Here is a 14,644-nt window from a genome sequence, read left to right as displayed (position 1 = left end):
ATCACAGCTAGGTCATCAGCTACGAATCCAGCAGGCAAGTGTTCACTTGCAAGAGGGAAAAGAAATGAACACTGACCTTTGGGTTCGAGTCGCGTGCTGCCCCAGGGTCCCTGGCGGCCGATGATCTCGTGCAGGATGATGGCGAACGCGTACATGTCGTCCTTCTGGCTTCCACGTGGATAATGCGACGGGTTGCGCAATACCTCGGGGGATCGCCAGAGCTGGCCTGCGAGCATACACAGAACTCGAGGTGTTGAGCGTCACTGTGCGGTGTTTTCGTAGAATCCCTGATGAAAAGCATTAAATTTCAACTAAGGATCTGTAGAGGAAGCACATGCGTTCTGAAAGCTTTCTTTTGGCCATCCTTACAAAAGGAACTAGAGCTGTGCGAATAGCAAAATTTTGGGTGCGAAGCGAATTCGAATATTGAAGTGTGAGTGCGAATCGAATATTTTTTTAATATTTCTTGAATATTTTTAGAATATTTTTCGAATACTTCGAAGCGAGATAGCAGTTAGAGAGGATTCCTAAGCATATACTGAGATAGCAACATGAAAGTGTTTCTTTTCGCTAGGTTGATGAAACACTGGTGGGTTGGTGTTTCATAGTTGTCTTATCAAGAATGAGGCAATGTAGAGGCCAGATTCTATTTATGTACATGATTTGGTGCAACCAAAGTGTTGCCGACAACACTTTACATGTGATAGGCAAAGATGCCATTTCCTCAGCCTCTCCTCCTCTTTCAACTTCTGTGGAAGCCCAACTGATGTGGCAGACAAGGGCATGCTCCCTTGAAGTCCGGAGTTCCAAATCTGCCTCGTAGACGTCGATGTATGAGAACATCTGAAATTTCGGATGCTAAAAAGCTTCGGCTTCCAATTTTTCGGACTTCCTGCCCAAATTTCAGGTCCAAGATAGCATTAACTGAGCCCCCACCTCTGCCACATCTTTCATCTCCATGTTGGAACGAGCGTTTTCTTAAGTTAATACATTTGCGACCGTAGCAGAGCTTGAAAGGCAGCTTTGCCGCAATACCAGGATGTGATGAGGTGAAGCATAGTGAAAATCTAGGGACCACTTCCAATCAGACGTTGACTGTGTCTTGGCAAAGTTCGACCGTAACGGAGCTTGAAAGACAGCTTTGCTGCAATACGAGAGTGTAATGAGGTGAAGCATATTGAAAATCTGACGGGGTCACTTTCAATTGGACGTTGACTGTATTTGTTTTTGGGAAGTTTGAATAGTTCGAATAGTAAAATACCAGTGCGAATCGAATTGAATAGCAAACACTATTCGAAAAATATTCGAAATTTCGAATATTCGCCCACCCCTAAAAGGAATCCTTTCGTTTAGTAAAGAATGGCTTCTAAGTGGTTAATTTTTCATTTATTTCCATACCGTTCCTGCTGAAATGCACTTGAATGTCTTCCACGTCTTTCACAAGAAGGGTGGCCTGCTGGGATACAGGCGGTAAGTTCAACCCACGAAACCAACAGATAATTAAGCCAAAGATAGCATGAGAGACATTATTTGTTGTTTTTTAACTGTAGTAATGACTATGCCCTATACTGAAAGGAAGTAAAGTGGACAAAAAAGCACCCTTTCCGTCGGTGGGATCTCAATACAAAGCCTTCGAATTACACATCCCGATACTCTACCAGATGAGTTACAGTGAAGAGCAATGCCTCATCCACTTTGTTCGGTAGTTATGCGTGTTTAATCCCTGGGAGTGTTAGCGAGCTCAACTCGGAGCCAAGGCGACGAGTGTGTAACACTCTTTTTGCCAGAGGGTGTCACATGGCACGTGATCTTTGCACAAGGTGGCAGCTGACCAATAAACCTTCACATGCTACCTAAAGCATGAAGTCTGCTGGGACGAAGCCCTCACTGTACGAAAGAACGAAACTTGTTCGAGGGGCTCGTTTTGTTGTTAGATGTTTGTATGTACCTTGATTCTGGCCATGAACAAGTAGCTCGAAGCCTGTCAAGTTTCATGGCGTAGCTGAGTTAATTATTTCAGCAGAACATGTAATGAGACGCAACTGAGTATAGTACTTGAGGTTGGTGTCTTACTTCGGTACAGCTGGTAGTCCTCCTTGTCGTCCCTGTTGGCCCGTGCAGCTGCATTCGTAGCGCGAAGCTCAAGGAGCCCGAAGTTTGTGAGTCGCAGCACCCACAGGTTGGTGACGAGCACGTTGGTTGACCTGAGGTTCCCGTGCACTCGAAGGTCACTCTCGTGCAGGTAGCGCAGTCCCTAGAGAAAAATTTATGAAAAAAGAGTTGTCACACAATAACAAGAGATCAGACACCTGTCCTCCGAGTATAATTGTTATGACATCACAAACGCCATTGCTCTGTCACTTGACTTCACTGCCAAGACACGATCAGCCTAACATTTGGTTTGACTCTCACTATCAAAAGTGATACTCCGAGCAACCTTACAGAGTTTATATCCCATTTCTTTGTGTTTTCAAGCAAACAACCTATATTACTATGTGACGAGAGATCACATGATGGTTTGTGTGCTTACCGTATATTACGGCACTACCGATAACATCGCCCTTTTTTATTATTTTATTGAGAAATAGTGTCAACCCCCTCTTAAGGGTCAGTACAGGGTGGTACGACACTTCGTATGAATTAGGTAGGCACATAGTTATACAACTTACATCAATAGATTAAACACACACTCATAGGAATACATAAAAACTGCGGTATGTTACAACCAAACAAGACACATTAGAATTTCTATAACAACAAGTAAAGTTCAAGTTAATCATTACGGTAAATCATGTAAATGCACATCAAGTAAGCGCATAAATTTATTAACATAATTTGTATTTACTACTACGTCACTCAGCAACCAATTCCATGCCTCAGTTACATCACGAAAAAAAGAATACCGGTACATCTTCATTCAAGCTTCTGCGTGACTTTACAGGACAGATACAAGCAGACTCAGGTTTGGTTTAGCTCACGCCCAAGAATGGTATTATAAGTGTTGGAGAGCTTGTTGCTCTATTTAAATGTGTTTGCATATGTGAAAGGATTATCATATTGTCACGTGGTCGTGACGTCGACGAAGACAGCAGTCGGCGTTTTCAAGAGGAAACTGTTTATTTGGCCGAACTTGTGGCCGGGAAATGGAAAGTTGATTTACAGCAATACACACGGTATGCACTGATAGCGGCGAGCAGAGCGTCGACCGTCGATCAACTGACAAGCGGTCAAGCGCGTCGGCTTTTATACAGGCGCTATGGAACTTTCCAGCAATATCGCTGGTGGCGGCGTTATCTCTCGACAAAGCTGGAACATTCGCGTGCAGCGCGCAATCTTAACAAAACGATCTACCAAAATCGTGAAGCTTCTCGAACACTGCTTCGGGGCCAGCGTCGAGCGTTGATAACCGTCCTTGCCGGTCAAACTCAAACACATCAAAATAAAAGAAGAGGCGGCCGTGGCAATATGTTATATGAGAGATCATGGACTAGCGCTCACAATAATTGTTGTGACATAATGAACAGCACTGTCCTCTCACGCGACTTTACAGTACAGAGTTGCACAAGCTTGGGTTCGGTTCAGCTCACATTCAAGGATGCTACTCTAAGCGTTACCGGTTTTTATCCTGTTATTGCGTGTATTTTATTACCTCTTACAAAGTACAGGAAGATGGCGCAGCGCACACATGCCATAGATAAGGAAAAAAAAAGACGAGAGATTTTGCCGTCTTGATGACTCAGATGCTCACATTTGCATACATCTACATTATTGTAACTTTCTTTATGGAAGCAGCATAAGAACACCATCTGCACCAGAGGAGATATTCGCTTACAATTTTAATAAGATTGTGTAAGTTATACCTTAGAAGTCAAGCAACAGTGATAAAGAAGTGGCACTCACTCAGCTTCATACAAGTTCTGTACAATCCCATTAATGTGACCCATTTTTCTTGGGGCATTCATGACTCACTGTAGCGGACACAGCCATCACACGCATTGGCGCACCACACACACAGACGGTAGAAGTAAGGCCGTACCTTTATGATGTCGAAAACAAATGAAGCGATGAACATGTTGTCCAACTTGATGACGTCATTCTCCAAAATGTCCTAGAAGAAAAAAAACAACAACAAATGGTTGGCAACACTGTAAGAAAAAGAACAAGCTTATCCGTAACACTTATTCACTTTTTGCCAAAAACATCTCTTACGTACATACGAAAAAAATCAACGCAGAAATACACCTCGTACAGTACATATCATACACTAGAACATACACAGTATGCTGATCGATTGTTTTTTTTTCGTCTACCATCTCTCATTCTGGAGAACACAGCAACCTAAGCAACATAAAGACTGCAAATTAGCCTAGTTGGATTTGGTCCATGGTGGACAGGAAACCCGTGAAAACATAGGGACAGAAGAAGAAACAAACAACACGAGCGCTGTCTCACAGCTGAAATTTTATCGGAAACTTCGCACAATATAAAATACCTGTCCCTGTGTTTCCAATGGTTTCCTAAACAACATAACCTCATTAAATCTGATAACCGCATCAAACTGAATGATCAACTCTTTCTTTTTGTACGTACCTGCAGGTTTCCCTTGACACACAGCTCGGAGACGGCATAGATGCAGTTGGGCTCCACGCAGGCTCCCACGAACGGGTTCAGGTTCTCGTGATGCAGCTCGCGCATCTGAGTGTAGGAACATGTCACTGTACCCCATCACCGAGTGATTTAACTCGCTCATGTAGTAAGTCACACAATGCGAAAACTAAATAGCAGATACCAGGGCCATGGCACATGAAAAATACATGACCTTCGAGATCTGGTACCGTGGGAGCAGATTACATTGGCTATGAAAACAGTTAATCAAACGACAGGGGTAAAAAGAGCAAATAATTTGAGGGTGACAAGATGATGGCCAGTGCAAAATATATACGTGCCCTCCAAGATCCAGTAACATGCAGACTGCCAGATCTGCCAGATCTTGGAGGCTTTAGTAAAAACTATAAAAGATGTGCTTTCTTTTTCTCTGGCAGCAGATGGTGGCGTTATGTAACTCAAGCGTTTTGTCCATTGCTGCTTGCCAAATCAGCGACACAAGTTTACACACACGTCACTGGAGCCTGCAAGAATGCTAGCCGTTGCATTCACTAAAAGAAATGAAACGCTTAAATGGTAAAAGCTTCGACAAGTCGGCTATTTGGCACTTTCAGAATGGAAGCGTGGAAGAGCATTAGTACAGCCAATCTGAGCCAAAGGAAGGGTTTAGCAAATGTGCTGAATTTCTGCACCGCTACTTTAAAGAATACAGCAGCTAACTGTACAAATAAAGTGCAACGAATTATTTGCCTGAATATAAAGATAAGTATATGCCTACAACAATCCATCAAAACAATGGGCAACCCACTCAGTACTGGGCATGAGAATGCATACAAGCATCTTCCGCTGCAGCTAGGAAGCAGACCCGCGATCCTGCACACACCTATAGAGAGCCACATCCACTGTGCTACTGCATCAGGTTTCTATTCCATTCACTGAGAAAAGCTATAGTGTATATATGTTTGTCCCGATTCATGAAGCCTCTTGTCTGAAGCCTTACAGGTGCAACATATGTGCCTTCAGGATACCAGACCACGCAAATATTTACTTTGCACGATAGCCTCTATAGGCCACCGCAACAGGTGCAGTGTGAATCACACTTATAATAAGCAATCAATCAGCTGACTTAATTGCTACGTCTCACAAAAAGAAACAGCACGTGCTGACACTGCGACAACACCACCCACTCTCACGCTGCATGCCGAGTCAAAGCATCATAGTGGGACAAGCAGATGCGGAACCCCACAGCTACTGCGAGACGTAGCCGCGGCAAACCTTCGGCATTCTGCGGTCAACTGCGAAACCGCTTGTACAAATGAATTTTATGATGTAAATTGAAATTAATTAAAGTGGACAAAAAATCACTCTTTTGGACGGTGGGATCTGAACCCACAACCTTCGAATTACGCGTCTGATGCTCTGCCATTTGAGCTACGGTGGAAGGTGCTTCCCAGAAGCTACGTGGAAATGCCTTTCATCGCAGTTTAATTGGTAGAATCAGACGCGTAATTTGAAGGTCGTGGGTTCGGATCCCACCGTCGGAAAGAGTGATTTTTTGTCCACTTTAATTCATATCAATTCACGCCATAATTACTACACTAGAGTTAAAAGGCAACAATTACTGTCACCTATGCTTTCCTTGGCATAACTGTCTGTTGGATTCATTTGATTCAGTCTAATGACGAAACGCGATGTGAACTTGAGCTTGTCTGTGAAGCATTACGAGTCAAACAGCGCTTGTATACGACCAGGACACAGAACGGGGACACACGACGGCGCTGTCATGTGTTCCCGTTATGTGTCCTGGTCGTACACAAGCGCTGTTTGTTTCATAAAGAAACGAGCCCCTCGAAAAAGTTCCCCTTCTTTGGTTCATTTGTAGACTCGCGTGATTGACATTGTACACACAATGATAGCTGGCAGAGGAGGCGAGCACTTGATAGCCGTGCCGTGACCACTGATCTCACCAGTTTCATCTCTTTCTTGACCGCGCGCGGGATGTCGGCCGACCGGCGGTGGTAGACGAGCTTCTTGACATACGTCATGGTGCCCCGGTACCGGTACGTGTCCTCGGACAGGTTCATCATCCGGGAGTCGCTCACCATCTGGCTGATCAGGCTGAGCTAACGGCGACCATGAGAACGAGAGAGAAGCGGAGCAAAATAAGTATAAGAGGACAGATTGCTTTGTCGCCATAACAAAAAGAAAAATACCGCGTGTGCTACATGCACCGTGGGAATCGTTGCGAGTGAAACTTGAATAAATCGGCAATACAAAATGGTTGAAAGTGATAACTCTTTGCGACACAACGTCCACATTTGGAGACGCGACTTACTTTTGCCAATTCTGTGCATTCCGGGCATGGAAGAGACCGCAAACACTCACCTAATGGTAAAGCAAGCTTTCTCGTTGCCTAACAGTCCTTTATATCACTTCTGGTTGAAATGTTTTGCAACACAAGATAGCTTTTGAAGGCAGTACCGTGTTCGACAAGATGTTGGACGCGAGGCGCTTCAGCTGGAATTTTAAAAAGTATATTTTTTTTACCTCTTTAGGAGTGCTCACTGCCAGCAGACAGCTATTGCTCGTGCTTTGAGTGGGTCGTTAAACTTTATTTTTGAGGAAATACAGCATGACTTGACTAACTGCATAATAATTAAATAATTATTTACCTTATAATTACAATTAATTGCTGCAAAATAGACCACAACTTATTCTAACGCTTCCACTTGCTTCAAATTTGGTCTCCAGAACTTTGCCATCCAATTGTGCAGTAATTTTCTCGCATTTATAGACACTAGGCCATAATGCGAGACACAAAGGGATCCTAGACGTGCAGGAGATTTCAGTGACGAGAAAACAAAAAAATATATTTAAAACTTTACGAAAATAAAGAGGAACCACAGGGTCCTTCTTTGGGCTTTGAATGAGGGTGACGTCTGTGATAGAGTTCTATAATCTACTCCAAAAAGCTGGACTCACACGACAGACATGAGTGACAGTGACTCAGTCATGCAACGTAAGATGTAAGTTACTACATCGAACCAGATCGCAACTAGCACCCACAAAGGTATGACCAGGTGACGTGCCATTTGCAAGCTATCTTGCAAATGGTCCTCAAGCTGCGAAAATGAGCGTTTTGTGCTGCATCCTCTCTCTGATAGTTTGTAAGTTTGAGAGAAACGCAATTTCATTTTATTTTAGTGACATACAGTTGCCTCTCAACGAAGTATATACCGAAGCCTAAGAAGCAGGAAGCCTAAAGAAAGGTGATAGATATTCTTATAACTAAGGGTGTGCGAATATTCGAAATTTCGAATATTTTTCGAATAGTGTTTGCTATTCGATTCGATTCGCACTGAAATTTTACTATTCGAACTATTCGAACTTCCCAAAGACAAATGCAGTCAACGTCCGGTTGAAAGTGACCCCTTCAGATTTTCAATATGCTTCACCTCATAACACTTTCGTACTGCGGCAAAGCTGCCTTTCAAGCTCCGTTACGGTCGAACTTGGCCAAGAGACAAAGTCCGGTTGGAAGTGGCCCTTGATTTTCAATATGCTTCACCTCATACCCCCGTATTGCGGCAAAGCTGCCTTTTAAGCTCCGTTACGGTCGAATTGAGGTAAGAGACAGTCAACGTCTGATTGGAAGTGGTCCCTAGATTTTCAATATGCTTCACCTCCTCACACCCCCGTATTGTGGCAAAGCTGCCTTTCAAGGTCCGTTACGGTTTAACTTAGCCAAGAGACGGTCAACGTCCGTTTGGAAGTGGTCCCTAGATTTTTAATATGCTTCACCTCATCACACCCCGTATTGCGGCAAAGCTGTCTTTCAAGCTCCGCTACGGTCGCCAATGTATTAACTCAAGAAAACGCTGGTTCCAATATGGAGATGAAAGATGTGGCAGAGTTAGGGGCTCAATTAATGCTGTTTTGGACCTGAAATTTGGGCAGGAAGTCCGAAAAATCGAACGCCGAAGCTTTTAAATGCGAAGCATTTCTTAGCGAACTTCTGCGACTTTGAGCGTATCTATCTATCTATCTATCTATCTAGCCGCCTACGACTTTGTGCTCTCCTGGCCGTTTCGTTAATCGGATATATACCGAAATTGGTGTGTCATAACATGGCCTTATTACGAACATAAATGACAAGTCATATCATGAAAATCATGACACGCATGTCATGAACAGCATGATTTACATTCCACGACCTTAGGCTCTTGTGGCCGTTACGTTAATTTCATATACACCAAAATTGGTACGACGTGACAAGAATTCATTACGAACATAATGACTGGTCCTAACATGCAAATCATGACGCGCATGTCATGTGCAGCATGATTTACATGACATGGTCTCTGGGCGCCCGCGGCCGTTTAAATGAAGGGATATATACGAAAACTGGTATAACGAGACATTTCTGTATGAAGAACATAACTGACTCGTGATAACATGAAAATCGTGACATGCATGTCATGTATGACATGATTTACATGCCACGCTCATGGCGCACTCGTGGTCGTTTCGCTAGATTGATATACACCAAAATTGGTATTGTGTTATGTGACTGTATGAAGAACATGAATAACAGGTCGTAGCAAGAAAACCATGACATCCATGACATTTATGTCATGATTTACATGCCACGCTCATGGTGCATTTGCGGTCGTTTTGCTTGCATGATATACTCCAAAATTGGTATTGCGCGACACGACCGTATGACGAACGTAAGTGAGAGGTGGTAACATGAAAATCATGACGTGCAAGTCATGTACAACCTGATTTACATGCCACGCTCATGGTGCGCTAGCGGCCGTTTCAGTAGATTGATATACACCAAAATTGGTATTGCGCGAAGTGACTGTATGAAGAACATGAATAACAGTTGGTAAGGTGAAAACCATGACATGCATGTCATGTATGTCATGATTTACATGCCACGCTCATGATGCATTCGCGGCCGCTTCGCTAGCATGATGTACACCAAAATTGGTATTGCGCGCAGCGACTGTATGACGAACGTAAATGAGACGTGGTAACATGAAAATCATGATATGCATGACATGTACGACATGATTTACATGTCATGCTCATGGCGCATTCGCGGCCGTTTCGCTTGCTTGATATCTACCAAAATTGGTGTTGTGCTATGTGAGTGTATGAAGGACATGAATAACAGGTGCTGGCATGAAAACCATGACATATATGACATTTATGTCATGATTTACGTGCCACGCTCATGGTGCATTTGCGGTCGTTTCGCTTGCATGATATACTCCAAAATTGGTATTGCGCGACACGACCGTATGACGAACGTAAGTGAGAGGTGGTAACATGAAAATCATGACGTGCAAGTCATGTACAACCTGATTTACATGCCACGCTCATGGTGCGCTAGCGGCCGTTTCAGTTGATTGATATACGCCAAAATTGGTATTGCGCGAAGTGACTCTATGGAGAACATGAATAACAGTTGGTAAGATGAAAACCATGACATGCATGTCATGTATGCCATGATATACATGCCACGCTCATGATGCATTCGCGGCCGCTTCGCTAGCTTGATGTACACCAAAATTGGTATTGCGCGCAGCGACTGTATGACGAACGTAACTGAGACATGGTAACATGAAAATCATGACATGCATGACATGTACATGATTTACATGTCATGGTCATGGCGCATTCGTGGCCGTTTCGCTTGCGTGATATACACAAAAATTGGTATTGCGCGACGCGACTGCATGACGAACGTAAATGAGAGGTGGTAAGATGGAAGCATGACATGATGTCATGTATGTCATGATTTACATGCCGCGCTCATGGTGCATTCGCGGCCGTTTCGCTTGCTTGATATACACCAAAATTCGTATTGCGCGAAGCGACTGTAGGACGAACGTAAATGAAAGGTGTTAACATGAAAATCATGACATGCATGCCATGTATGGCATGATTTACATGCTATACTCGTGGTGCACTCGCGGCCATTTCGCTCGTTTGATATACACCAAAATTGATGTTGCGCGATGTCACTGTATGACGAACATAAATGAGAGGTCTTAACATGCGAATTATGTTATGCATGTCATGTACGGTATGATTTACATGCCACTGTCATGGTGTGCTTCCGGCCGTTTTGTTAACTGGATATATACCGAAATTCGTACGGCACGACTCGAGTGCGTGATGAACATAAGCGACAGGTCATGCATTGTATATACCAGAATATGCGTTTCATTGGCATGGTGTATACTAGATTGTGCATGCATGCGTGCATGGCAAACATGCGATATATGGTGGACTAGATGTCATGGCATGAATGATTTCATTTGGCTCAAAGACAAACAAGGCGATGTATGCAGCTCTTTGCTGGCTGCTTCGCATTACATCGATTCCCACCGTGCGTGGGATCTGCCGATTTTTTAGCATCCAAAATTTCAGATGTTCTTATATATCGACGTCTACGAGGCAGATTTGGAACTCCGGACTTGAAGGGAGCACACCCTTGTCTGCCACATCAGTAGGCCTTCCACAGAAGTTGAAAGAGGAGGAGAGGCTGAGGAAATGGCATCTCTGCCTATTTGTCGGCAACACTTTGGTTGCACCAAATCATGTACATAAATGCAATTCGGCCTCTACATTGCCTCACTCTTGATAAGAAAGACAACTATGAAATATGACCCCACCAGCGCTTCATCAACCTAGCGAAAAGAAACACTTTCATGTTGCTATCTCACAAGAACATACTTAGGGATTCTCTGCAACTTTTTCTGTAATTTCACTTAGAATTATTCGAAAAATGTTTGAGAAATATTCGAAAATTATTCGAAATTATTCGATTCGATTCGCACTCAATCTTTATTATTCGAATTCGCTTCGCACCCAAAATTTTGCTATTCGCACAGCTCTACTTATAACTGCTTTTATCAGGGTTTCAGCAAGGAGTTGCCAGTAGTTCTAATGATAGGCATGCGCACAGGGTGAGCAGGAGGGGCGGCCACCCCCGCATAATCATCTATGGTGGACGCCAAGTCTGCCCTGTACACCTCTACTCAGTCGGACCTGTCGTGTCATTTTTTAATGACCATGTAGGTTTTTGGTGATTGGGGTGGCCGAGGAACCCTGGTGTTGCATTCCAAGACTAGTTTACTTCCCATATTTAACCCTGGAAAGCCGGGCACCAAAGGCAAGGCCACTGTGAGAAACACATGCCATCGCTTCATTACTTAGGGGGTGGTTAGGGGGTGGGGGGGTTGGGAGGGAGGTAGGGATATGATGAAACTATGCCCCCACTCGTAATAAAGAACCCTGCGCACGCCTACGGTTTTAGCTATGCAAACATAGGAGGCAGGGTGCATAGAACGCCTTGCACACTGCACATCACCATATTGGTATATAACCTCGATAAACGCTGACGTCACAGTCTCACCTTGCTGATTCCATGCTTCGGGCCGGTCAAAGTGGTCAAAGGCTCCAGTTCCCGCTTGTCAATCATCCACAAGAGACCCGCGATCTCCTGCTCGTATTTCCAGTTCCTGGGTTCAAACGGAACCAAGAACACATGTGAAGCGCAACCAGCACTAGACAAGCCTTCATCGGCGAGAAATGCGTCGTCGTACAAGTGCTACTACGCATGCTGTATAGTAGCAGTAGGTGCCACTGGTCAGTCAGGCAATGGTCACAATGACTCGCGTTGTTATTCTAAGAGCATTGAAACCAAAAGCTTCGCGTACTTGCAGCTGCTTTGCTATTGCTAACGTTCCGCAGCAGGATCTTCATTTACAAAATATACATATGAATCCAATATGCAATCTTCTGAAATATGAATTATGAAAGAGCAAAGGTTATGTATAGTTAAGTTAAGGGCTGGTTTACAGTTGTAACCCACCACCTTCAGCCCCCCCCCCCCCCCCAATATAAGTATATACACATATGCACATATGTAACGTACCTTTATAATATATATATGCAGGTTTACGGCAACTTACAAGCATAAAAAAGTGGCTGCTTGAAAAATGACAGAAGCTAATGACGAATATTAGGGACGAGAAGATGGAAAACAAACACAGTGCATTAGCTGGCAAATGAGTTCTGTCGAAGCTTGCAAGGTGGAGGAAGGGCTCGTGAAAGTGACAAGTTAGTTACGTTCGGTTTACTGCCACAAAAGCTGCAAGAGCTGTGATGCGCCGTCACGAAATGGAAAATTTGTCACCCAGCTGTTCCTGTTCGTAGCATGGCACAGCAGAGCTGGGAAGCTCGTACAGGTTTTTTAGCAAGAAGCCTGTGTAGCTGAAGCAAAGTTCGCAGTGGCCTGGATTTCGATCCCAGGACCAACGTCTTTTCAGATTAGCCACCATCATCTGATCTAGCAGGTCGCATTACGATGGCAAATTTTGGTATGACCACCTCAGATAGGCATTGGTCCCTGGTTCAAATCTCTCAGCAGTATAAATTCTCTTTTGCAGTTGCAAAGCTCTCTTTCTGAGAAAACTGAGTGTTTATTTTGTAGCTTCATGCCACGAATGAATGGATGACCCTGGTTCTCTCTCATGATACTGGCTAGTACTATAGTTGTGCTTAAAGTGGGATTTCCCTAGATGGCGAACAAAAAGGGAACTATAGCTCATAACGCATCTTACCTGTAGACAATAGTTGCAAACACAGACACTAGGATAAGTAGGACTCCGAGAACACTGGCTAGTATCTCTCGCCGATTATCTGCGAAAAAAGAAAAAGAAATGAGAGGCAGACAATGTGAATGCCCATTATTATATTCATGACACGGCATTGTAGCATGTCAAGAAGCCGACTCATTGCCAGGAAGGGCGCATAAAGGATGGAACTTCTAAATTGACAACTTTGTACACAGATGGAAAAAGAAGGAAACTGAAACTACAGACAGCTGTCTAGAGAAGGAAGGGGAAAGCTAGGGCATAAAACTTCAGGGTGAGCAGCGGCCACCCCTGATGCCATGACATTGCGACTACTAGTAGTACTACTAGTAGGAGTAGTAGTTGATGCAGTAAGTGTAGTAGTGCACTACAAACGGAAGCTGTTGAAACACCTCTGCAATTCCTTCCTTAATTCAAGGTTCCATTTTGTGCCTCATTAAGAGTGATCAGTACATGTCCTGGAGGCACACATGACACTTTCAAGGCTTCAGATAGAACGAAAATAAGCGTCCAATCTCTAGAAAGAGTTTTAAATGCGAAGTATTTCTTAGCGAACTTCTGCGACTTTGAGCGTATCTATCTATCTATCTATCTATCTAGCCGCCTACGACTTTGTGCTCTCCTGGCCGTTTCGTTAATCGGATATATACCGAAATTGGTGTGTCATAACATGGCCTTATTACGAACATAAATGACAAGTCATATCATGAAAATCATGACACGCATGTCATGAACAGCATGATTTACATTCCACGACCTTAGGCTCTTGTGGCCGTTACGTTAATTTCATATACACCAAAATTGGTACGACGTGACAAGAATTCATTACGAACATAATGACTGGTCCTAACATGCAAATCATGACGCGCATGTCATGTGCAGCATGATTTACATGACATGGTCTCTGGGCGCCCGCGGCCGTTTAAATGAAGGGATATATACGAAAACTGGTATAACGAGACATTTCTGTATGAAGAACATAACTGACTCGTGATAACATGAAAATCGTGACATGCATGTCATGTATGACATGATTTACATGCCACGCTCATGGCGCACTCGTGGTCGTTTCGCTAGATTGATATACACCAAAATTGGTATTGTGTTATGTGACTGTATGAAGAACATGAATAACAGGTCGTAGCAAGAAAACCATGACATCCATGACATTTATGTCATGATTTACATGCCACGCTCATGGTGCATTTGCGGTCGTTTTGCTTGCATGATATACTCCAAAATTGGTATTGCGCGACACGACCGTATGACGAACGTAAGTGAGAGGTGGTAACATGAAAATCATGACGTGCAAGTCATGTACAACCTGATTTACATGCCACGCTCATGGTGCGCTAGCGGCCGTT

The 14,644-nt window shown here is 43.8% G+C and overlaps 1 protein-coding gene across 2 annotated transcripts in view; it reads right to left on the bottom strand.

Moving 5' to 3' along the window:
* The window catches only part of LOC119399975 (receptor-type guanylate cyclase Gyc76C), a 282,517-nt gene that overhangs the window by 20,826 nt on the left and 247,047 nt on the right, over window positions 1-14,644 (bottom strand). For both annotated transcript variants that reach the window (XM_049417913.1, XM_037666878.2), the window contains exons 11-17: window positions 13,248-13,326; window positions 12,038-12,143; window positions 6,573-6,728; window positions 4,591-4,695; window positions 4,037-4,108; window positions 2,074-2,254; window positions 77-226 (exon numbers count right to left, since the gene is read on the bottom strand). In XM_049417913.1, the coding sequence (XP_049273870.1) occupies window positions 77-226; window positions 2,074-2,254; window positions 4,037-4,108; window positions 4,591-4,695; window positions 6,573-6,728; window positions 12,038-12,143; window positions 13,248-13,326 (849 nt within the window). The remainder of the gene's footprint in view (window positions 1-76; window positions 227-2,073; window positions 2,255-4,036; window positions 4,109-4,590; window positions 4,696-6,572; window positions 6,729-12,037; window positions 12,144-13,247; window positions 13,327-14,644) is intronic.

The sequence above is a fragment of the Rhipicephalus sanguineus genome, chromosome 7 (assembly GCF_013339695.2).
Source record: "Rhipicephalus sanguineus isolate Rsan-2018 chromosome 7, BIME_Rsan_1.4, whole genome shotgun sequence".
Classification (NCBI taxonomy): Eukaryota; Metazoa; Arthropoda; class Arachnida; order Ixodida; family Ixodidae; genus Rhipicephalus; species Rhipicephalus sanguineus.
This window is presented reverse-complemented; position numbering and strand designations above follow the sequence as displayed.